General features: G+C 36.5%; 1 protein-coding gene across 1 annotated transcript in view; it reads left to right on the forward strand.

Moving 5' to 3' along the window:
* Window positions 1-23,787, forward strand: part of Hao1 (hydroxyacid oxidase 1) — a 49,215-nt gene that overhangs the window by 14,256 nt on the left and 11,172 nt on the right. Inside the window, exons 3-5 of the mRNA XM_005320488.3 lie at window positions 9,329-9,584; window positions 17,031-17,206; window positions 23,349-23,440. Coding sequence (XP_005320545.1) covers window positions 9,329-9,584; window positions 17,031-17,206; window positions 23,349-23,440 — 524 coding nt within the window. The remainder of the gene's footprint in view (window positions 1-9,328; window positions 9,585-17,030; window positions 17,207-23,348; window positions 23,441-23,787) is intronic.

Raw genomic sequence — 23,787 nt, forward strand, 5'->3', positions numbered from 1 at the left:
ATTTCAGATGTCATGAACTGTAGCCTAAGGCAAACCCTATGCTGAAATCATGGAATATTAATTGAAAACATATTATGTTTTTATAATTTTATCCTTTTGACTTTGAGAAAATGAAGCAAGCCATAGAAAATTAAAATTATCAGAAAATATGAGCTTTCCATAAAATTTGGGAGCATATGTCTTAAAATATCAAAATATTAAAAATAAAATTCCTGGATCTCTGTTGAAGGAAGAAAATCACTAGAAAACATTGACTGGAATTTCTTACATGCTGTGCTATGCATGAAAGATGTTGCTACAGATTATTTAATTAGCATTTTAATAATTGTCAATTATTGGAACATTATAATATTATCATGAATTTGATAAATGGCGCTATCAATAATGGCACATCCACTTGAGGCTCTGGTAGATTATTTAAAAAATTTTTAATTATAAAGTTTTATTCACTATTTTCTTTAGGGAAGGGCACAGAATCCATTCTAAAAGTATTTAACATATTTAAGAAAACAGCAATATTAAATGTAAGTGCCATCAGTATATACAATAGGTAGTATCATTTCAGTCTTGCAAGATAAATAGAGCATCTCTGATTTATCAGAGAACCAATTAATGCAATGCTTTCTCTGTCACTTGATGCTTTATGAACATAAATAAGGGAATCGTCTGGGTTTGCGAATAATGGGTGTAAATAAAATTTTACTTCACTTTCCATGGTTATATAAACTCCTCCTTTCCCCAGCTTTTAAACATGGGTAACGAAAAAGAAATTTTAAGAAGATTAAATATTCACTCATCCTTGGGCTTCTGACTTGTTATATAGACAAATGCCACATGAGGGAGCACTGGGACCTCATATAGAGGAAAATTAAAATCCACCTAATGCGTTCCAGGAATGCTCAGCATATTAGCAAATTCGTATTAAGCTGTCAAAAAAAAAAAAAAGTTTAAAAAGAAATTCCTGCCCCTGAATGTAATTAGAGGCTACTACACAGGATTTGATGGACCATAAAACCATTAAATCTAAACACTTTCTTTTTGAGCCCCAAAGCCAGAACATTCCAAAGTGAAGTTTGAGGACTCAGCTATGCACTGACCACCTATAAGGTGCAGGTGGAACAGATTGCAGTGTAATACAAAGAGCCATACAGACCCCAGAGAACTGAGTTAGGGCGTAGGTGAGAGCTTTAGCTGTTGAATTTTTGGATTTTCCGAGATTAAGTGATCAAACTTAACATTGAGTGAAAGAACATCTACAGGAAAAATTGTCATTTCCTTTGCTCCAAACGCAGACCAATTATTTTTGAAAGTTTTATTGATTTATGTGTTTATGTGTTGTACTATGTGACCGAGTAGATATACATTTCAGCATAACTACTAGGAAAATATCCCCATGATTCTCAATTTTATTTAATCCAGGCAAAACACCGGACTTGCTTTAAAGGAAACTTTTAGTCTTTCTGAAGTAAAGTGGCTTTTATGCACTTGGTGTAATGCTCAGACTTTACATCCCTATTATTTCTCCTCAGGATAGACCTTTAAGGTCCGTGTCAGTGGCTTCTAGTAGTAGAGGGAAGGAAACCCTTGAGCAGGCACTAGAACCATTCAATGGCGGAGAGGGAACTTGAACCCGTTCTGTTTCACTCTGTAAAGTCTGACATCATGGTTTATTTTGTGCATTTTTATTAAGAAGAAACAAAACTAGGGAGGAACAAAAGGGAAGAGATTCCCTAAAGTTTTGCCCAAATTATATTAACTAAACATTTAATTATTTAAATAATTAAAGCAAATATTTCCTGGTGTCATTGTAGTAAAAACAAAGAAATTGAAATCCTAGTTCATGCCTCTTTTCACCCTTATTTCGATCAGTTTTAGCTCAATTTCATGTTTTGAACTACTTTTCTAAGAATGGAAAAGTAATGCATGTGATACGCATTATATGTACATGTGCATTCACACACACAACACACATGTGTACATATACACACGTATTAAAAGATTATTGGCCTCCTTTGTATATATACATGCCTATGATGCTATATTATATATAGATGGTCCTTGACTAAAAAGTGGGGTTATAACTTGATAAATACCTTGAAAATGGGAAATATCCTTAAGTTGAAAATGCATTTAATATACATAACCTAATGATCACTGTGGCTTAGCTTCGTAGTACACTGCAGAGAATTCGTCATTTGCCCGAATGATGCCATATCTGACAGGGAACTGTAGCTCAGTATTGCAAGAGAAACATGAAATATGAGATATGGTTAGTCTGGGAAAAGATCAAAATTCAAACTTTAAAATGTTTCCACTGAATACATATTGCTTTTGTACTATCATAGAGTTGAAAACCAGGGATTTCACTATTGTAAGTTGAGAAAGGTCTGTATCTAGACAGTGAGTAATTCATTTCTAAAAATTATCATAAAAATTACATTTTTGTTTTCACAAAAGTGCATTCAGTTCACTTTGCAATCAGACAAATTTTTAATGATGTTTAAAACATATTAAAACCTGCCAGTATTAAAGTCTAATATCAAATGCCATACTATCAAGAACTTTTTACCAAAATTTAGCCTCTAGAGCATCTTTCTTGAGAGTATGGGATTGCTTCTCCTCTGAATTAGTATGCCTGTGTGCATTAAAGTGAGACAGTGAGAAGTCAGAGGCTCACATGTGTGTCCCAACACTGAGATTGTTAAACTGTGAGAGGTTGATTGAAGTTGTCAGGTGCAAACTTGATACTGCTCAAAGTCATCATAGAAAGGCATCTCACTGTGGTGTGGTCTCCGTGTGATCTGCCACTTATGCCAGGACCTGACAGCTCAATCAGATGACAGAATAATAACCTGAAAGTCATTGCAGTAGAGCTAATATTTTAGTCTATTGTAGAGTTCTGTCCCAGGTATAAAGCAAAGGCAAGGCAGGGAGGTCTAAGATGTTACTGAAACTATTTGTTCCTTGAAAATATTTCTGCATAGTAAAAAAGAAATCTAGAGATAGAGTGGCAGTGTGGTCACTCAGGTTTATTCTGTTCCTGATTCAGACAATGAAGCATCGTGGAAGTATTAGAATAATTAAGTCTTAGTTTCTTGGCCTTTCTTGAAAGTGTTTAAATAGGTTAAGTTCCCTAAATAGTATATTAAGATTTGTTTGACTACGTCAAAGAATTTGGATCATAGTTGTAGTGGAAGTTTTATTCTTTGTGTAGAGCAGAGGCTTCAGAACTTTATTTTCTGGGTAATATCAATCGTAATTTTCGATATTTATGCAACAATGTTAATTGTGTCTTCAGCAAACCTGTGTAACCTAAGTGCACTTATGATGAAAGGCGGACACACACAGTGGACGTTATGGCCCACACTTATGCAAACACTTCAATATGTCAGACCTTGAGTTTAGAACCACACAACGGCTTGATACTTTGTCATTGCATATTTTCCCCATTACACAATGTGCAGATGACAAAATTCGTTTTCTCAACAAAATTATTTTCAGTGCAGCTGTTTTGGTGACTAAGTTTTGCAGAAGCCTTTTAATCAAATGTACCTTCAAAAAATCTGAGGCCCTTTGAACAAATTACCCCTTTCTCTCCTCCACCCCCTCCCCTTCTTCCTTTTTCTTTAAAAACTTAACTCGGGAAAATCAATTCTTTTTTTCCCATTAAATGGAGGTATTTTCAAGGAAACCATTTGTATCCAAAGTAACACATTATTTAATTGTTCTGCTCCAGTCTGGGTACATGGTTTATTCCACATGAATTAATTTTCCAAATAATGGACCTTTACTCCCCTTGATGATGTTTTCTCTGGTGTCGTGAGGCTGATGGTGGTTGTGGATTGGCATCCTTCTCAGATGCACTATAATTTCCTTCCATGTCAAGCCTTTGTGATGTGCTTTAGTTTTAACTGATGACTGAGCACCCTGTTGGTAAGATTGTTGGACCTGATATTAAACATTTGGAAGCTATTTTATAATTGGTAAATTGTGTCTTCTTAGCTTTGAGTAACTTCTTTCTTTTCTTTCTCATCTTCTGCCATTTCATTTTTATTTGGTTATTTATTATTTTCTTTTCTAATCTGAAATCTAGGAAGCAGTCCAAAGCACATATAAGCAGGCTTATAAAATACAAGTGATGATGGTTAAGTGTGCTGAGGGGTTGTCACTCTAATGCTGTTTAATTCCTTGACATTAAAATAAGTAAGAGATGAATACGTGAGAAACCATGGCAAGAGAATTTGTATCCCTATTTGGAAGGTTACTAACAGGTAATGACCGAGTAATCAGCAGGGCATGACTGGATGTTGGCATGTGTGTCATTGCCCACCTTGCCACCCTGGTTAGTTTTTCTTTCCTGTTTTCCATAAGGAAAATCTTGAGTGGCCCTTCAAAGATGGGAGGACCACCACACATATCCTTATATGAGTACTCATGAAAAAAAATATCTACCTCATGGTTTTCAAATTATGGTCTATGAGTCAATAGAATAAACGTCACTTGGGATCTATTAGGAAATGCACAATCTCAGGTCCCACTACAGAACAAATGGGTCAGAATCTGAATTTTGTCAGCATTCTCATGTGATCGCCATGCACATCAAAGCTGGAGAAGAAGCAGAGAAGTCTGGTATGAAAGTTACTGGTGGTTCCCAATTAAAGGCATAGTTGAAATTCTCAAACATGAAGCATATTAGGTGGAGTACAAATACATTCCCTTCTGAAGACCATCTAAGGTCTGACTTGACTCTCTGAAGTGAATGGGAGGTAAGAAACAGACTGGATAAATAAGAGGGTCACTCAGTAAATTTTCAATTAAAGACCTGGCATGGGCGGGCTTAGTATCCAGGTCCCCAAAATTGAAGTACACAATATGTTTCCCATTTTCACTTCTTCACATCCAGATTACCTTGATCAGAAATGAAAGTTTTTGTTAAGGCTTTGTAAAATTTATATTTTGAGACAGGCTGTCTCTCAGTTGCAGAGTTTATGCAGAAAATGTTCAAACATCTGTGTCATTGGACTAACCAGCAATGTTATAAACTGGGCAGGGCAGCTGGGCATACAGATGTTTTGCAGGTGGAATGTGCCTCAGGGATTCAAGGTTGGTACTGAAACCAAGGCCTTTAGACTTTCAATCAACCAAATATCTCATTGTGAGATATCAATATCATCTCCCAGTTCATATATGCAGCTTTATCTTTGATGCCTGAGTGCTGATCACCTCACCAATGTCTCTTTAAGTGATAATATGTGACTCCTATGCATTTTTCGATTTGCTTCCCCTAAATATAGATGAGAAAGAAATGCCAACATATAACCAGAGTCTGAATAAATTTAGAGAACCTCAAAAGTGTAGCTGTTTATTCTCGAAGATATGTCTTAAGGGTGATAAAAGAGAGGATTAAAAGTAAGAAATTTCTTATAAGAAATTTCTTATTAAAAATAAGAAATTTTGGATTCTCGTATGAAATTGATGTTTAGTTCATGGTGAAGGCTCCTGGTTATGTTATCTCTAGGATGTGCTATTAGAAAAGCCCAGATTTTTAGGCTTAGAATAACATCAGGGACTGTTTAGTCAGCCTTTTTACTGTTGTAACGAAAAGGCATGGTAGAACAACTCAGAGGAAGAAATGTTTAGTTTGGTTTATGGTTTCAGAGGTTCAGTCCACAGTTACTCGACTCATTCCTCCCTTCCCTTCATTTCTCTTTGTCTAATCCAATGGACTTCTATTCTTCCCCTTCCACCCTCTTATGTAGATTAATGTTCACATATCACAGAGAATATTTGGCCTTTGATTTTTGGGGACTGGCTTGAATAAACAAAATTTTAATTGTTATTTTGTAAAATCTTGTTCTTGTAAAATCTCAGGCTCTTGTAGCTCATTTTAATATTAAATTTTGTTAAATACAATGGATGCAATTCATCAAAAATTTCCCTTTATCACAGAAAATAATCATAAGTAAATGGGAAACACCATGATCAGCAGTATTTGGTGTAAGAGGCATGAGACCTTATAAAATTTTTCCTTCTGTTTTCTCCTGGGAGTAATAACAGCCTCAACAGATAATACGTCAGCATAGCCTCTGATAGTCCCCCTGCATCTTGGAGACTCTTTTTGAATAATTGCATTAAATCACTAATATTTATCAAGTGCCTAAAAACTGGAAACAATAGTATCTTGGAATTTGAGGGATCCAGATTCCAAATTTCAGCCTCTTAAGTTTGAATCATGAAAAACAAATAAGGATCAGCAATAGCTCCATAAGCTGCTTGTATCAGATCAGGTAAACTCTGGAAATAGATGGCACGGAGAGACTGTCCTTTCTTTTCCCAGAACATCCACATTCAAGCCACTTGGGTACCATGCTTGTGAAGACTGACACCTTGCACAAATTAGATGGTTTGAGTGCCTTAGGAATTAGCTGTGCATTTTTTTTTGTGTTTGTGTGTGTGTGTGTGTGTGTGTGTGTGTGTGTGTGTGTGTGTGTGTGCATGTCTCTGTGTGTGGCATTTTGACAATCTAGGTTTAATGTCTGCAGCTATTTCTTATGAAATCAAGCAAATCTTTTTGCAGACTTCGATGTTATTGTTGGCAGAGCCACTGCTAAGCCTACAGGATGCTTTAGTGTTATTTATAAAAAGATGCCCTTTATCTGAGTGGTCCTCTTTGCTGGATCTCCTTTGTGCCACCTCACTGCACCTCTGGCATATGGCAGATCTTCTCATTGAATTCCAAGATTCTGTGCCTCCTCAGAGATGTGACTATGCTAGCATCTCTCAGGCACATGGTAAACCTACTCTCTTGGAGATCATGACTATGAAATACAGAAGAAGTAAATTCATCCATGCTTGATACCAGAGAGTCTTTTGGACATCTGAGAGTTCTAGAAAGATCCTTTCCCTGGAGGAATGATCAGATGTACTTGGTTTTTTATGCTACTTTGCTGTCCAACAAACACTGTGTGACCTTAGTTAGGTCACATCTTCTCCAGGACATCCTTTCTTTGTGGTAAGTTGATGGTTAAGAAGATTCTGACCCAAGCAATCAATGTCCCCTGGCATTATTTCCATATTTCCAAATCTTAATGAAAATCAGACAATGGTCCAGATGTTCATATGTGTTATTGCTTAGAAAAATATGGGGTTTTTCTTGGACAACAATTTGCAAGTCATAAGACCCTACGATAGAAATTCTCGGAGGAACTCTTGGGGCAACATATTAATGACCCATAAACTTAATGATCTCCAGCTTACATCTTCTGAATGTGCCCAAATGACCTGAGAACAAGGATGAAATCACCTTCAAAGTCATGGGAAAAGTAGCATTTTTCAAACACCAAATCCATTTTATTACTGTTTGAACTTGGACTTTTACTATCAACTGGTGATGCTACTACTTAAATGTCAGAGTGTGATTCAGCACTGGCAGCATCACTATTGTAACAAGTTTTCCTTGTTAGAAAGGAAAACTTGGATCCCCATCTTGGACCTGTGTAATCATACACTGAAGGTGGGACACAGAAATCTATTTTCATAAGCCTTCCAGGGACTTGGTTATTGCTATTAGCTAAAGTTTGAGAAGCACAGAAGTTTTATTTATTTATTGTTTTTTAAAATTTAAAAAAAATTTTTTTTTTTGGTATTTTGACAGTGGTTGGGATCAAACCCAGAGCCTTAGGCATGATAGAAAAACACGTTACCACTGAGCTGCATCCACAGCACTTTTGATTTTTTTATTTTGAGATGGGGTCTTCCTAAGTTATCTAGATTGGCCTCAAACTTGCAATCCTCCTGCTTTACCCTTCTGAGTAGCTGGGATTACATACAGGTGTGCACCACCATGCTCTATAGTACAGAAACATTTTAACCTGCAAGTGCAACGTTGTAAGTAGCATCTTACCAATTTATCATCATTATCTTATGAGTGTCACTTTGTAACTACATTTACTCCCAGTTGGTAGGACAAGGCACTAAGAGCAGCCAAACACCTGGAGTCATATAGTCAGTTTTAGATATTTATAATGTATCTTCTGTCCTCCTCTATATAGTATTCAAACATTCTATCAATTTTTCCTCCACTAAGTTGACTCCAATTTTAATACTTTTGGAGGAAAACCCAAGATCCATATTTGTTAAAGTCTTCTAAGACAAATGTTTGTTTACTAATTTTTCATTTTGTTTCTTGTTTCTTGCTATCTTGCTCAAGAAATGTTGAGTCTACTTGAGATTTCAAACATATACACCTTTTTAAAACTGTAAAACAAAATATGTGGTAGAATACATCGTTAAAAATGAAATTTTAAAAACTAAGGAAGAAAAGATAAGAAAAATAAAGGAAGAAAAATTAAACTCACTGACAATTATCTTTCCCATGGTAAACATGTATTTTATTTAGTTTCCTATACCAATAATTATAATTTGAACAAATATGGAATTATACGTTTTGTAGAATGTTTTTCCTTAAAATATCTATATCTCAAACAACTTGGTATGACTGTGAACATTTTATAAAAATAACTGTAATAGGGTTATCCAGAGAAACAGAACCAATAGACTTTCTCTCTCTCTCTCTCTCTCTCTCTCTCTCTCTCTCTCTCTCTCTCTCTCTCTCTCTCTCACACACACACACACACACACAAATATGTATCTAAATCAATATCTATCTCTACCTATATTTCTTTATCTATTCACAGGAGATAGAGATTTACCTTAAGGAGTTGGCCCACATGATTATGGAGTCTGATAAATCTCAAATCTGCAGGTTAGACAGCACAGAGGAGAACTAGGGAAAAGTCAAGATTGCTGCTCAAGTCTAAAGTTAAAATCTAAATCTGCTGGCAGATTTCCTTTTTCTTTGGGAAATAGTCTTTTGTTAAGACTTTCAACTGATTAGACAAGGCCCATCCACATCACAGTGGATAATCTGCAAATCTAATCTATCAATACTCTCACAGCAATACACAGATGTGTTTGATCAAATATCTGGGTAACACAGCCTATCCAAGTTAATACATAAAATTAACCAGCACAATAACATTACTTTAATGTTTGTGGTGCATATTTAATTTTGTGTGGGAATTACTGGTAAACCAATCCTCCAAGATTAGACATTCAGGTTTCCCTCAATATTCCCATATGTATATGGCAAATCTTTGATGTTACATAGAAGCCACATACACAAAGGATACATTTCCAATATTTTACAGATGTGGCTTCCTATTGCCAAGTTGCTCTGGGGAAGGTCTTTGCCCACTGATCTACAACTTAAAGGCTTGGGAGAGGGAGAGATAGCTGACCTGCTTTGATAGTCTCCTTTCTTTCTCAGCCTGTCAGACCCTGGGAACTGGCATGATGCTGAGTTCCTGGGCTACCTCCTCAATTGAAGAAGTGGCCAAGGCTGGTCCTGAGGCCCTTCGCTGGCTGCAGCTGTACATCTACAAGGACCGTGAGGTCACCAGGCAGCTGGTGAAGCGAGCAGAGCAGATGGGCTACAAGGCCATATTCGTGACCGTGGACACCCCTTACCTGGGAAACCGCTTTGATGATGTGAGGAACAGGTTCAAGCTGCCTCCTCAACTCAGGTAAGGATGGTGGTGTGGTCCCTGGGCTGATTTGCTCGTCCTCTTGGCTTGCCATGAGCTGACAACAGAGGCTTTGCCCAGTTTCCAGAAGGTGTTCTGGGGAATTACATCTCCAAAGAGTCTGAAGTGTGCTGTGTTATTCGGTTTTTCACCACTGGGACCAAAACACCTGACAAGAACAACTCAGCAGCGGGGAAGTTTATTTGGGGCCCACAGTTTCAGAGGTCTCAGTCCATAGATGGCAGACTCCATGGCTCTGGGCCCCAAGGTGAGGCAGTGCATTGTGGGAGGAAAGCTGCTCAACTCTTCAAGGCCAGGAAGCAGAGCGGGTGGGGGCCACAGGGAAGATGTGCCCCATTAGTGAACACTTTCTCCAGCCAAACCCGGCCTGCCTACAGTTACCATCCACTTAGCCCATTCAAAATAGGATGGACTTACAGGGTACAGTGCTTACCATACAATCATTTCACCTTGGATATTCCTACATTAACAGGAGGTTTGGGACTACACCTCATATTTAAAGAATAACACATGGAAAAAGGGATCTATCTTGTCTAGGCATGATAGGCACTGGGTTCTAGTAACTGTCATTGCTAAATGTCCACATACTCTCTAGCAAATAACATCTTCTTTGTGGGTGTCACAGATTAGAGCTATAAAACGGGGCCATGAGTTGCCAAATACTTATAAAATTAAAATATACTTATGTGCCAGAGCGCATTGGAGCTTTGATATGTATTAAATACCATACAGATGAAAGAAAATGAATTTAACATAGACAACAATTTGTTACCATGATCTTGGTTCCCTATTTCTTGTGTGTTGAAATCAAATAGCCATTTTTAGATATTATTTTTAATTGGATTAGGAACATCTAGGGCTAAAAAAAACTTGAAAAGAATTGAAGTGAAAGAAACCACATCTTCGATCCTTCATCTTCTACCCCTTTCAGCAATATTCTGCTTTCATGTGGCTCATCCATGGATCAAGATTCATTCATTCACTCAATCAGTCATCTTAGCAAAAACTATGTATCCAATAATGTTAAATTGAACTGGGATGATTTTTATTAGTTCATTCAGCCTTTATATTAACTTTGAGTATTGTCCCATTTCTTGCAGTATTTTAGGGTTAGAAATGAGTTGGAGGTGGGAACTCAGTGGAACTTACTGAGAGTTCAACTTATCCTAAGTCTAGACCTCTATTCCCTATTGCTTTTTCTTTCCTATAGTTCCCAGAAAAATCATCCCTTGGATTTTTTTTTTAATACCAATGTGTGACTGATGTGTGATCATCCTTAGGGCTGTAAGTATCCAAACAGAGATCCAACTTAGGGTTACAGGAGGACTTTTTGGTGGTGGAATTCCACAGCAGCCAGCAGAGTGTGAGATGATGAGGGATGGATTTGGGAGACTTAACCTCATTCCATAGCAGCCATTCCTCACTGTGTATATTTTCATTGTGTTTAGAGCAACTGGGTTTGGGAGGTTGAAAAAGGATAAAAGAGGGGAAACAAAAGAAGTCAGACATGCATACTCTGTCTACCCTTCTAAGAGTTCCACACTAAACAGATTTAAAAATCAAATCAGAATTCTATGTAAGGACAAAAGGATTGTTGGAAACCAATAATTTGATACATTATATAATCAGATTAGGATGTATCTCTTCTACCGTGTAAATTGTAAGTCTCTATATAGTCTTGTACATGTGACACATAATTGTCATTTACCTGTGTTTGGTATGTACATATGCAAGTATAAACTATTGTCCATAAAATCTTGTGGTTGAGCCAGGTGTAAATTAACAGTATGATGTTATTGCTCAGATTCATCCAGGCAGGTTAAGATATTATTTCTGTGTATGGTACCTGTAGTGGACCAATCCAGAGAGAGAATGCACTGTCCTTTTTCGGGCTTGCCAATAAAGCTGCTTCACGTATTACCCAAACAACCTGTCTTTAAAGAGAACAAAAACAAAACCTCTGACATAATCCTACACTTTGCCAAACTCGTCAGAAAGCAGATGACCTCAAACTTCCCTAACATACAACCTGTAATTACATTATTTCTCTATTTTGACTACCTAATTTCTTTGAGACTTTCTAAAATAATTAGTTTCCCACTATCTTGGCTTCTTTTGAGAAACATTCCTCATTATTTCCCTTTGGTCATTTGAAAAGGAATTTGCTATTACTTTTCTTCCTTCCTGCAAAAGCACTCCTGCTAACAATAATAATAATAATAATAGAGCAGGGTTTGTTTTTATTGTTCTGTTTGTTCTTTGAAACTTAAATACTTTCTTTCTTTCTTTTTTTTTTTTTTGCATAGCAAAGTGCATTTTGCAGAGGTATCTAATTAGGTGGATGAGATGACATGGTTACTAATTCTGGCTGGTTCCTCTTACTCCTTCCAAACTGGGGCCACTCAGTGAGGAGCGGGGAGGGGGATTTACTTTCTCCCTTTTCCATTGCTCCTGGGCTTCTGCCCAGATGACGTGAAGGACCATGAAACAAAGATTCTTTTCAGCTGTCTGTGTGCACAGGAGTGGCTGTGGATCCCCAGCTTGTCACATCTCTGGTCTGAAGATGAGCAAATAATAAGCCACACATCCAGTTTATGGGGAACATGGGAACATGGGAACCATCTTGCAGCTGAGTGTACCCCCTTCCCCAGGGTGCACACTGACTTTGCTTGTCAGGATGGGCTTCAGGGCAGGTTCGTGCCATCCGGTCAGCTTCCCAGTGGCTCTCATTCAGCTTTTGAACTCACAGTACATTAATGGGAGGTCCTGGCTTCCGCTTTAAGCCTATTACACCCCAGAAGCTCATCTGTTAGAGCTTGATATGAAATTGGTTTCACAACTGACCTGACAAACAGAAGGTGAAGCCTGGCTTTTCAGAAGTGAGGTTTGGCAGGCGAAGGAGGCAGGAAATCCAGAGGAGAATGAGTCTGTAAAGCAGTGGCTCCTTCCATCCCTTGCTACTTCCTCTGCCTGGATGGGGGAGGCTCCTGACTGTTGGCATCTGGGAGCAGCCAGAGTTCAGGGGGTAGGAAATCTCTGCTTGGTCTATATGCAAAACATATGTAAGTCTGCACATTATAAATGGCATGGAGGTGCCTGAAACTGAGAAGAGTAAGGAAAATTTCCCTCTGCTCTGGATGAAGCAAGGAATGAAGCTGAAGAATCATGCTGATTCTTGAGGCTTTAAGACAATGGTCTGTCTTTTCATTTCTTTGAACCCTCGTGGAAATGGTTAATTTACATTTGGGTTAGGATTTGGCTCTTTCAGTGCAGTTTCAAGAGAAGAGAGATCACTTGATTAAGACTGAGGTACATCATGGAGGAAAATGTCCTCGCTAATTGGTGAGGTACGCCAAAGCTGTCCACACCTAATGGCTGGAACCTCTTACTTCACATGCAGATCTGATTAAGGACCTTGAGATAGGGGGTGATCCTATCTTAGCCTAGAAGTCTTAATGTTTAAGGAAACATGAGGCATGAGTGTCAGAGCCAGAGAGGGAGATGAGATAACAGGAGCAAAGGCTGGATTGATGTGGCCAGCAGGCAGGGGAAGCAGGAAGTTCCCACAGCTGAGAAAGGCAAGGATTCTCCTTAGCTCCAGAAGGAATGAAGCTAAAGGAAACCTCGAGTTCCATCCAGTGAGACCCATTTTGCATTTCTGACCTTCAGAACCTCAATGTCATAAATCTGTGTGGCATCTTATGCTTCCACAGAAGTGGTTGTTTGTTACAGCTACAATAAACATTATGTAGCACTACCTATTTCCTTCTCAAAGTAGCTTCTCAACAAGTCAGCCCTGGTCACCATTAACTAAAACTTCAATGGGAAATTCTGCCGGTTCGTATCCCTTTATTCCGTCCCATTTATATTTTTATTTCTTTTCTTATTTGCTAGTACTTATATTCCAATATGCTCTATAATTTAATATAGTCTTGACAATGGATAGGGAATTTGCACTGTCTTATTTACTGGTGACAGTAAATAAGTGATTGCTCAATAATAATTGTTGAGTCAATAAATAAAAATGTAGTAGAACATAAGATTTTCTCCATATAACATTACTATGAAGAAGTTGATCATGGATTTGAACTCGAAATTTATAGCTCTAGCCCGTCTTTTAACTACCAGGCATACTGAGAAACAAATGACCAGGGCTATCATCTGAACATAAGTACTTTTGTAATCAAAGAATTCAAGGCTGGTGGTCTGTGAACCAATCCTATGTGGATTTTGAATGTCTCCCTCAATCTCTCTTTTAATTTTTACTATGTTGATATTGCAAGCTTTATTTTATTTTAATTTTCCAATATAGAGATGTGGCTTTACCTTTAGTGTTACATTATATATATATATATATATATATATATATATAATAGATATTATACATTATTCAATAATAATAGCATTGCTAGTAGTTATCTAATAATATTTAACCTTCTTTAGTAATTGTCACTATTACCATATACTAACTTACTAAAAGCTAAAGCCATTTCTATAATAGGTTAAATTATATTAAGAGCCTCTAGGCATAACAAATATTTTACAAAAAAAGGTACTTGCCTTTGTGCCATTAAACAGACTGGTATTTAAAAACTAAGCCCTAAGCAATTGTGTTACTATTTTGATATTGCTCTTTTCCTTTTTTACGAAATGGAATACTTTGGTTATCAGAAGCGCCATAAGTGATATATATGTATGGGGTGTGTGTGTGTGTGTGTGTGTGTGTGTGTGTGTGTATGTGTGTCATAATCTGAATAAAAATAGCATTCATAGCGGTTTCTCTTGGAGCCATTGGTAAAACACTCCATTGTGGGTCTCTGTCAAGATATCTGAAAACTTTTTCTTGGCTTCTGGCTTTGAACAATTTTGAGAGCAACAACAAGGCTTCATTGTGCACTGAAATTTCTGTAAGGCAACATTCATTCAAGTGTTGATCTGCATTCACCGTCCAAGAATAACAACAGTTATTTATATAATTTTATCCATGTTTCTGTTTTTTCCTATCCATTTCACCCTTTCACCCCACCCCTGCTGAAGCACTGTGGCTTGTTTGGGATGGGGGTGGCGTGCCATTTAGACTCCATGCACATAGCAAGTTTTTTTTTTCCTCCTGTTATTGCTCTGGGATAGAGAGACTGCACTTTTTCTTATTAACAACATTACTTGAAAGTTTGAACTTTAATATAATTTATAAGTAGTGGAATAGGTCTCACCATAAGTGTATGGTCATTGACCAGAAAGGTAAATTCAATTCAAGTTAGTGTGACCACAGAAGACCAAAGGCTGTGATAAAATGTACAATCCTATGTGGTTTTGATTTTTTAAGAAGCTCAGTTAATGTCCCTATCAGAGCCCAACAGCTAGATAAGTGTTCTTAAGACTCTCGAGGAGCTAGAATTTTCTATTAGTTTTAGTAGTCACCTGAGTCCATAAAACTATAGGACTATTCAATTCTTATTGAGAAAATGTTGCCAATGGCTTGAATCAAGGATTATGGAATTGAATGTTCATGTCCTTATGATAATATATGCCACTTGAGCTACACAACCTGTTTTTTGAGCTGAAATATACTGAAATGTAAAAAAGTATCAAAAAGAGTTTTGTATTAAAGGTTTATTTAAAAAAAAATTAAAGCAGTGTTCCCAGATAGTTCTAGTTTTATATAAAGGCATTTCATTTATAGCCATGGCTCCAAGGTCTTTTCTATGTTCAGTGCCAGAGGGGAGCAGAGAGCTAGAACTAAGCTAGAGGTCAATATATAGTTCTACTTATACCTGAAAAGGAGACTATCAGGGTTAGTTACAATATGCAGAAGATCAAGGTGAACCCAGTCATTGTCATTATTTACAAGCAGCCTTTCAGGGACTGAAGATTGCTACTGGATTTGGGGCTGTGGGTAGATAAGTCACATGGATAGTGCTATTGTGTCCAGGTGACCATGTATTCACCTAGTGGTCAGACCCGTAGGCAGAAAGGACTTTTCCTTTAGTTTGGGGAACTGTCAAAGTCTAATTAGAATATGAGGATATTAGGTCCAATGAAATGACTTCAGGTTTAGGATGAGCCAGCAGCAGAGACTTAGAGGTGAATTAGAAACTCGGGACTACCCTAGGTCAACGCAATTAGACACGGGAAGTTAGCAACTCAGTGGTGTACCTGATTGGGTTCCTTGAGCAGCAGAGTGTGAGCCAGTGGTTTGAATGCAGGTAGTTCGTTTGTAATATGAAGAAATATTGTTAGAGAGCCAGGAAAGTGGGGCAAGGAGGGGTAGGCAGCATACAGAGAACTTTTTATCAAGGCAGTTACAGAGGGCAACTGAGGCTTAATCTTGCTGGAAAACTCTGGGAGTGTATGTAGATTGCATCTCAGGGTTAGTTTCTGGAGTGGTGTAGGAGCTGGGTTATTTACACTTCCAGTCTTCTGTATGGCTAGTAACTTAAGCTCCTCAAAGCAAGAAAAAGCCACAGGTTAAGGTGTTGATAATTGGACAGCTCATGATTTTGAATCAGCAGGTACAGAGCTTCAGAAGGAACAAATAATGAAGGATGGATGGAAAGCCAGTTCTGACAACTTATCTACCAGAAAAGACCTCTTGTACCCAGTACCCACCACCACTACTACCCTAACAATATGGCAGGTAAAATTGACCACAGGGGAACAGACAGGAAATATTAACACATGTTATTGCAGTTCCAGCCTTCTTTAGTCTGGACCCTAGGGCATTGTCAGGTTGCCTGAGGCCAGTTGTAATAGCCAGGATGCAACTTTTAAAAGCAAAGAGAACCGAATCAAGAGTTCAGTAGAGAGACCTGGGTTGCAGCCCAAATGCTGTCATTAGCTATCTTTATTCTTGGGGCAACTCATTCTACATTTCTGTTTTCATGTGTGTGTGTGTGTGTGTGTGTGTGTGTGTGTAAAATGGGAGACAAAGAGTCAATTTTACTTTCTAAAAGTTTTTTAAAGAAATGTGAACATAGAGATATATAAAAACCCTTTGTAAGTTATAAAGCATCATGCAAATGTTTTTCATTATGATTAATTTGCATTGCTGGCTGAAAATAACATCAAGTCTATTGTTTAGATCCATAAACTGGCCTAAACAGGAAATGTTTGAACATGGCCACATATTTTTCTTTGAAAATGCTTATAAATATACAAATGTTTAACAATACACACACACACACACACACACACACACACACACATACTCTTTAGTTAATCAATGAAGACCACTGAATTGTCACATTTAGCCTAGAGTCCTACAGCAAAACATGGAAAATATAACTGCAAGCAACCTTCAGTGAGTGATTGAGGAATGAATAGCTAATTGATTTGAAAAGAGTCACTTTTCTTTTTTTCATTGACTCAATCATCATAAATATTTTTGTGACTTTGAGAATTTCTTATTTTATGTAACTATTTCAGGATGAAGAATTTTGAAACCAATGATTTAGCATTTTCTCCTACGGAAAATTTTGGAGATGACAGTGGACTTGCTGCATACGTGGCGAAAGCTATAGACCCATCCATCAGTTGGAAAGATATTGAGTGGCTGAGGGGACTGACGTCACTGCCTATTGTTGCAAAGGGCATCTTAAGAGGTTTGTTTATTTCTCAGTTGGAATCCATGCTAACTTTAGTGGATATGGCCATGCCTTTTTTTTTTTTTTTTAAGGGAAAACAATCAGAAAGAACTATCAAGAGACACATTCCAATTCTCAATTCTCTCTTCTGATGTTAGTGAGTAAATATCTACTCATTCTTAGGTAATATTCAGAAACAAAGCTGGTAAGTAAGAAGTTACCTTTTTCAAAGTGTTTGTGGTGTCATTGACTTGTTCTGGAGCCATTACTTAGTCATGGAACTTGGCAAAATCTTGATAGAGCATCAGGAATACATGGCTTTACCTAAAAGATACAAGAGTTGCTCTTAGACCAAAGATGCCCCAAATGAAGGAACTAGAACAGCCAGACCTGTTGTTTTAAGAGTCTTTTCTCTTTTTCCTGTGCTACCTCCAAGTACCAATGGCCAGGGCTAATATTTGACTGTGGCGAAATTCCTATTATCTCTCTGTGAAGAATGGTGGATAATTCTCAATTATCAACCCATGGATAGTAAGGAAGTTGATTCTTACTCCAGAATCCACATGTATACAAGTCCCACAAGGATTTATAATCACTATAATGACTTTGGAGTGCCAATGTTTTGGAGTGTTCTCTCAAAAAAAAAAGTTTTCTTTGAAAACATTTTGCTTCCCCCCCCGCCCCGCCTCCAGCATGGTTATATAGATAGCTAAAAACAAAACAACAACAACAAAAAAAAAAACCCCAAAAAACTTGAAAAAAAGAGAAATGTTTGAGTAAGTGGTTTGGGGATGAGAGAGTGTATTAACTTATCTCAGAGTCTAACAAATCAAACTTTATTCATGAAGTTTACTTGAATGTGTGTCACATGGTCTCTACTTATAAATCTCTAAGCATGCTGCCTACTTTGTGTCATCTATGCACTAAAAAAAAATTAAATTAAAGAATGGGCTCAGTGCAGCTTTTGGAGATATGTTTAAACAGGGGTCTAGCTTAATCTTTGCTTTTGAAAAATCCATTGTCATACTGTTTACTATTGATCATTATCTGAATTCAAAATTTCTATGGGTTTTATACCATAGTGATTAAATTCTGATTTACATACACCTTTAAACAATAGTTTCACTTCTTATATTTGCAACCATCTTGTCCCCCTACTTTCTGTAGCCACACAACCTTAGGTACTAAAGAACATTACAAGGATGTTCTGTGTCATTTATTCATTGATTCTTGCTTCTTTTCATTCATTCATTCATTCCATGCACACTTATTGTACTTATTTTGTGCTAAAAGTCTTTATGGTTATAATTTAAGATGCTTGGCTTAAAGAAGAGCCTGTCGTTACAGGAGACAAACATATAAAAATGCATTTGGGGTTGTTTAAAATGTTGAAGTATAAAACATTAAAGATATACTAGGCAGTGTAAGGCAGTGGCTTTAAAATGGTTGGACCATTAGGAGAGCAGATTAGAAAAGGTTTCATTTCAGAATGAAGATACTTGAATTTCACTCTGATAATGGATCAACAGATTGTATTACAGACTGAAATAGTAGTGGAATAAAGCACTTATGGGTAACAACTTATATAAAATGTAAGGCATTTTAGGGAATGTAGACTTTAAGGTGGTTGAGAATCACTGAAGCATCTGAATCAGGGAAGCCACCTCATCAGATCAGCACCTTAGAAAAATCATGTTTTGTAAAATTGACCTAATGGATGGAGGTGGCCAGGAAGAACATTCAGCAAGTGTGATTGTCCAGGTAAGAAATGATTATCAGGGAAGGGAATGAGAAGATAAAATTGAATTAGAAGATTAATATGGCCTGGGGGATCTGGCTTGAAATCACTAAAAAAGAACAAACTTTTAGTCTAGTTCCCAAATGGTCTCAGTTAAATAAGAAATAATTATAAAAAATGAGGTCATTTTATTGAACCCAGTTTTCAATTCTGGATTCCCAATTTAAGTCATTTTCTATTTTTTGCCCAATAGGTTATTATGCAAATCCATTACATTAAATTCACTATCATGGGTTACATTGAAAAATACTTTTGCTTCTAGAATTTTAGTCTGTAATCATTTTTCCCAAGACTACTACCACCACCACCACCACCATCATCACCTCTCTTTTTTCTTGTGTATATAGATTATCTGGCTCATTTTTACATGTTTTCACAATGTTTTGCACATATCAGGTAGCCCAAATGTTTACTGGATAAAATACTTGGTAAAAACTCTAAGCCTATATAATTAGAACTCAAAAAGCAAGATAAAGAAATAGAGCATTTGGCATTTGAAAAGAAGTTAGTTATTTATAAGTGTAAGTTTATATTGTCCAGTTTTTCCTGTAACTATTTGTTTCATTTATTTAGCAAACAGCAATCATCTCTATAACAGCAACTACATCAAATAATGCTCATGCACAATCTGGAGATGAGGAGGGGAAGGTGGATGAGTTCTGGGAAATCCAGTACTCACGTCACAAGCCTTCTTCCAGAATCACATGGATTGACTGAGAGTCATCCCTTTCCTTTCATTTTCCTTTTACCAGAAGTATGCAGATTATGTTCACTGGAACATAAACTCATGAGCATCTGGAAAGATCTAGGTGAAACATCCCATCCTTACCACCATTTTAAGAATTACATTTTAGTGGATGCACATTGGAATGCAAGATGTAATCCCTTGCTGTGGTTAAACTTGGTCCTTGGAGAACATCAACACAAGCTCCAAACGTGTACTTCAGACAGGATTTGGTCTTTGCCAGAATTCACACTAATAAACAAATGACTCATGAGCAAAGGCATAATCCTTTTTAGTTTTTTTTTTTAAATGAGGTTATCTCACTTCCAATGTGGCTTTTTTTTTTTTTTTTGCATCTACGGAAGTGTTGTTTAATTAATTCTTTTCATGGTTGGTTTGCTCATTTAAGACACTTTAAATAATATTTTACTCAGGCTGTCTCAATTGTGTTCAAAATTGTTGCCCAGTTATCTAGAGTTCAGAAGACTTTAGTGTAAATCTTGAGACCTATATTTCACTTTGATATTTTAGATTAAATATGAAAATAGTATATTAATAAGATAGAAAACAGTATGAATATTTATCAATTATTTTGCTTCTTAAATGATCAGTGTAATTTAATGGAAAATTAACACATAAGGAATGACAAACCAGTAAACTATGACGGTTAATGAAAATATCAAAGATTCATGAATATTTTGCTAAGTCAGAATATTTTTGACCTTCTCATGAAGGCAAAATTGCTTTCCTGTCCAGGTTATAAATAAAAAAAATTAAGTGCAAAAGACAGATTTATAAGCAGCTAATTAAAAGAGCTTATATCCACTCACGAATTATTCTTACTGTCTTCGTTTCTCTATAAGCTCCTGCTTCTATCCCCTGAGAAAATCTTTCTGTTGTTGTTTGGCCTTATAGTCCTACACTGACTGGAGAACATGGAAACCCATTTGAAATAATGGAAAACACCAATCTATTTCTTAAATAACACTCCAAATGCAGGGTACTTTATAATCATCCTCCAGACTAGCATGAAACTTTATTGCTATAAACAGAACACAAATAAATTTCCCAAAGCATCCAGCGAATGAATCTTCCTCTACCTAACTCATCTTCTTAGTTTATATTCCCTGCACTACCAGATGACTATATTAGTAATATTTCATAATCATCTGAGTATTCAACATGTGTCAGACACTTTCCAAACACTCAATTTATTTATTCCACAAACCAGTCTGATGGGAGAATAACCTACACTACAGTCATTTGATTTTTGACAAAGGGTTCCAAAACCTTTGGAAAGGAGACAAAACAGCCTGTTTTACAAGCAGTGCTGGGAAAATTGGATATTCATATATAGAAAACATGAAACTAGATTCCTATATCTAATCCTATACAGATACCTCAAAATGGATCAAAGACAGAAGTATAAGACCAGAAATTTTGCAACTGTTAGAAGAAGAAATAGGGAAAACAATTCAACATATACATATACTTCAGCAAAAACCACTGACTAGGACTCTTATAACTTAGAGATAAGAGAAAGAATCAATAAATGGGATGGCATCAAATTAAGAAGCTCTGCAAAGCAGAGTAAAGAATTAACAGTGACTCCAGAGTGGGAGAAAATCTTCACCAGTTACTCTTCTAATAATGTCTGAAGAAGTAAAAAACAAAAATGAAAACAAACAAATACCCCTCCCCACACACAACATTGAAAAAAGCAAATACCCAATCAACAAATGGGCAACTGAATCAAACAGACATTAAAAAATATGAAGGATCAACATTTATATGCAAAAAAAACTCAATATCTTTAGCCGTGAGGGAAATACAAACCAAAACTGCACTGAAATTATCTCTCACTCAAGTTAGAATGACAAACATCAAGAATGTAAATAGTAATAAATGTTGATGAAGATGTGGGGGAAAAAGGAACTCTTTTGGTATGAATGTAAATCAGTGCAGTCTCTCTGAAAATCAATATAGAAGTTCCTTAAAAAGCTAAAACCAGAACTGCCGTGTGGTCCAGCTGTACTACTCCTTCATATTTATCCAAGAGATACAGGCATATCCATGTTTATTGCAGCACAATGCACAATAACCAAGTTATGGAAGAAGCCTGGGTGTATGTTAAGAGATGAATGGGTAAAGAAAATATAGCATTCAAACAAAATGGACTTTTATTTAGCCATAAACAAGAATGAAATTATGCATTTTCAGGAAAATAGAGTCCATATTTTTGAGCAAAATAAGTCAGACTTAGGAAATTATTGTATGTTTTCTCTTATGTGGAAGCAAGAGGGGGGAAAACAACTAGGAGAGAAAAGGGATTCAATGAAAGTAGAAGAACAATCATTAGAGTAGAGGAAAGGGATCTTGGGAAGGGAGGATGGGATTGTCAGAAAGATACTGGGAGTAATATCGATCAAATTATGTTTTTATATATGGGAAAAAATGTCACAATGAAACCCAGCATTCTACTTACTTAATATACATCAATAAAAAATTTCAGGTAGTCCTATGACTTAGTCTAAGAAGTCAATCACTTCTTCATTCTGTATAGGATCTATTTATTAATAATATTCTATGGTGGCAGAAATCAAATACAAGTAGGAAGAATACATCCATGCTCAATTATGGGGTTCACATAGTATCATAATTCACATATTTCAATATGTGATTTTTTAAAATATTTGACTTTTCTATTTGGTATCATGCATACAAGTACATAACCACACCAAACCACATCATTTTACAACATAATTTTACATTGCTTGTTAATGTCATTTATGACTATATCTAAACTTAAAAAAATACCCTACTGTATATCTTTATTAGGATAGGTAAGCTTATAAAACATCAGCTGTCCAATATAATAATCACCAGTCACACGTGACTGCCTAAATTAAGTAAAATTAAATAAATGTAAAATTCAGTTTCTTAGTCACAGTGCCACATTTCAATTACTGCATGTGGCAGGTGGTCACTGTATGGAAGTGAACAGATAAAGAATATTTTCATTTTCATCCAGAATTCAATTGGACAGCAGTGCATTAAGACCATACCATTAGAGAACCATTTTGAAAATACACTTTAATTGATATTCATTGGACTAAATATACAGGTACCCTCTTATCAAACACAAGATTTTATTCTTACTGACATATATAAATCAATGACAGCAAGGCTAAACAGATGAAGAGCACAAATAGCCAAAAATTTTCAGGAATTTATGGAAAAAAAAACAATAAGGGAGAATTTTGATTGAAGAAAAATAGAAAATTATAACTCAAGGTGGGCTCTCTGGGAACACAGAGGAGACAGGGAAAATTATGTATTGGACTATAAGACTTTCAATCCCAATAGAATAGGAGCAGTCATGGAGGATGAAGATAGACAATGAGGCCCCAAAATTACAAATATAGAAATGAGCAAGAAGGTAGAGGGCTCTAGGCAGTTGTCTCTAAGGGACAATAAGATGAATGACATAGATTAGACAGAATAATGGAAAATTTTGAAGAACTTGAGGATATACTAAATTCTCAGGATAAATGGATAGAAAAACTGGATTGTTGCAGCCTCTAAACCCAAACCTGTGAAATCCTAGTTTTCATAGGCTGTTTTTTCCCCCCCACCAGGCGATGATGCCAGGAAGGCAGTTAAGCATGGTCTGGATGGGATCTTGGTGTCCAATCATGGCGCTCGACAACTTGATGGAGTGCCAGCCACCGTGAGTTTCCTCAAGTGCTGAGATTTCTCTTTGGCCCCCACTTCCATCTCAGTTTTGACTCTCTCTATGTCTGCTTATTCTATGTGCAAATTTTTGTCATCACACAAGGTGAACTATGTGTGGATATGCGACATCACAGATTTTCAGTGGCACAGAATAATTGAAATCAATTAATAGGAGTATTTTTAATCAATCTAGTACATTTATTCATAAATTCATAAGTAAGCCTTTGTTAAGTAATCAGGCATTTGTGAGCAGAGGTGTTCTTGTGATCATAGGTACTTCAGCAGTTATCATAAAGGGGAGGAAATATTAAGCAATGAGAATCCAAAAAAGATTAGCTAATA

Source organism: Ictidomys tridecemlineatus, chromosome 5 (genome assembly GCF_052094955.1).
Source record: "Ictidomys tridecemlineatus isolate mIctTri1 chromosome 5, mIctTri1.hap1, whole genome shotgun sequence".
NCBI lineage: Eukaryota > Metazoa > Chordata > Mammalia > Rodentia > Sciuridae > Ictidomys > Ictidomys tridecemlineatus.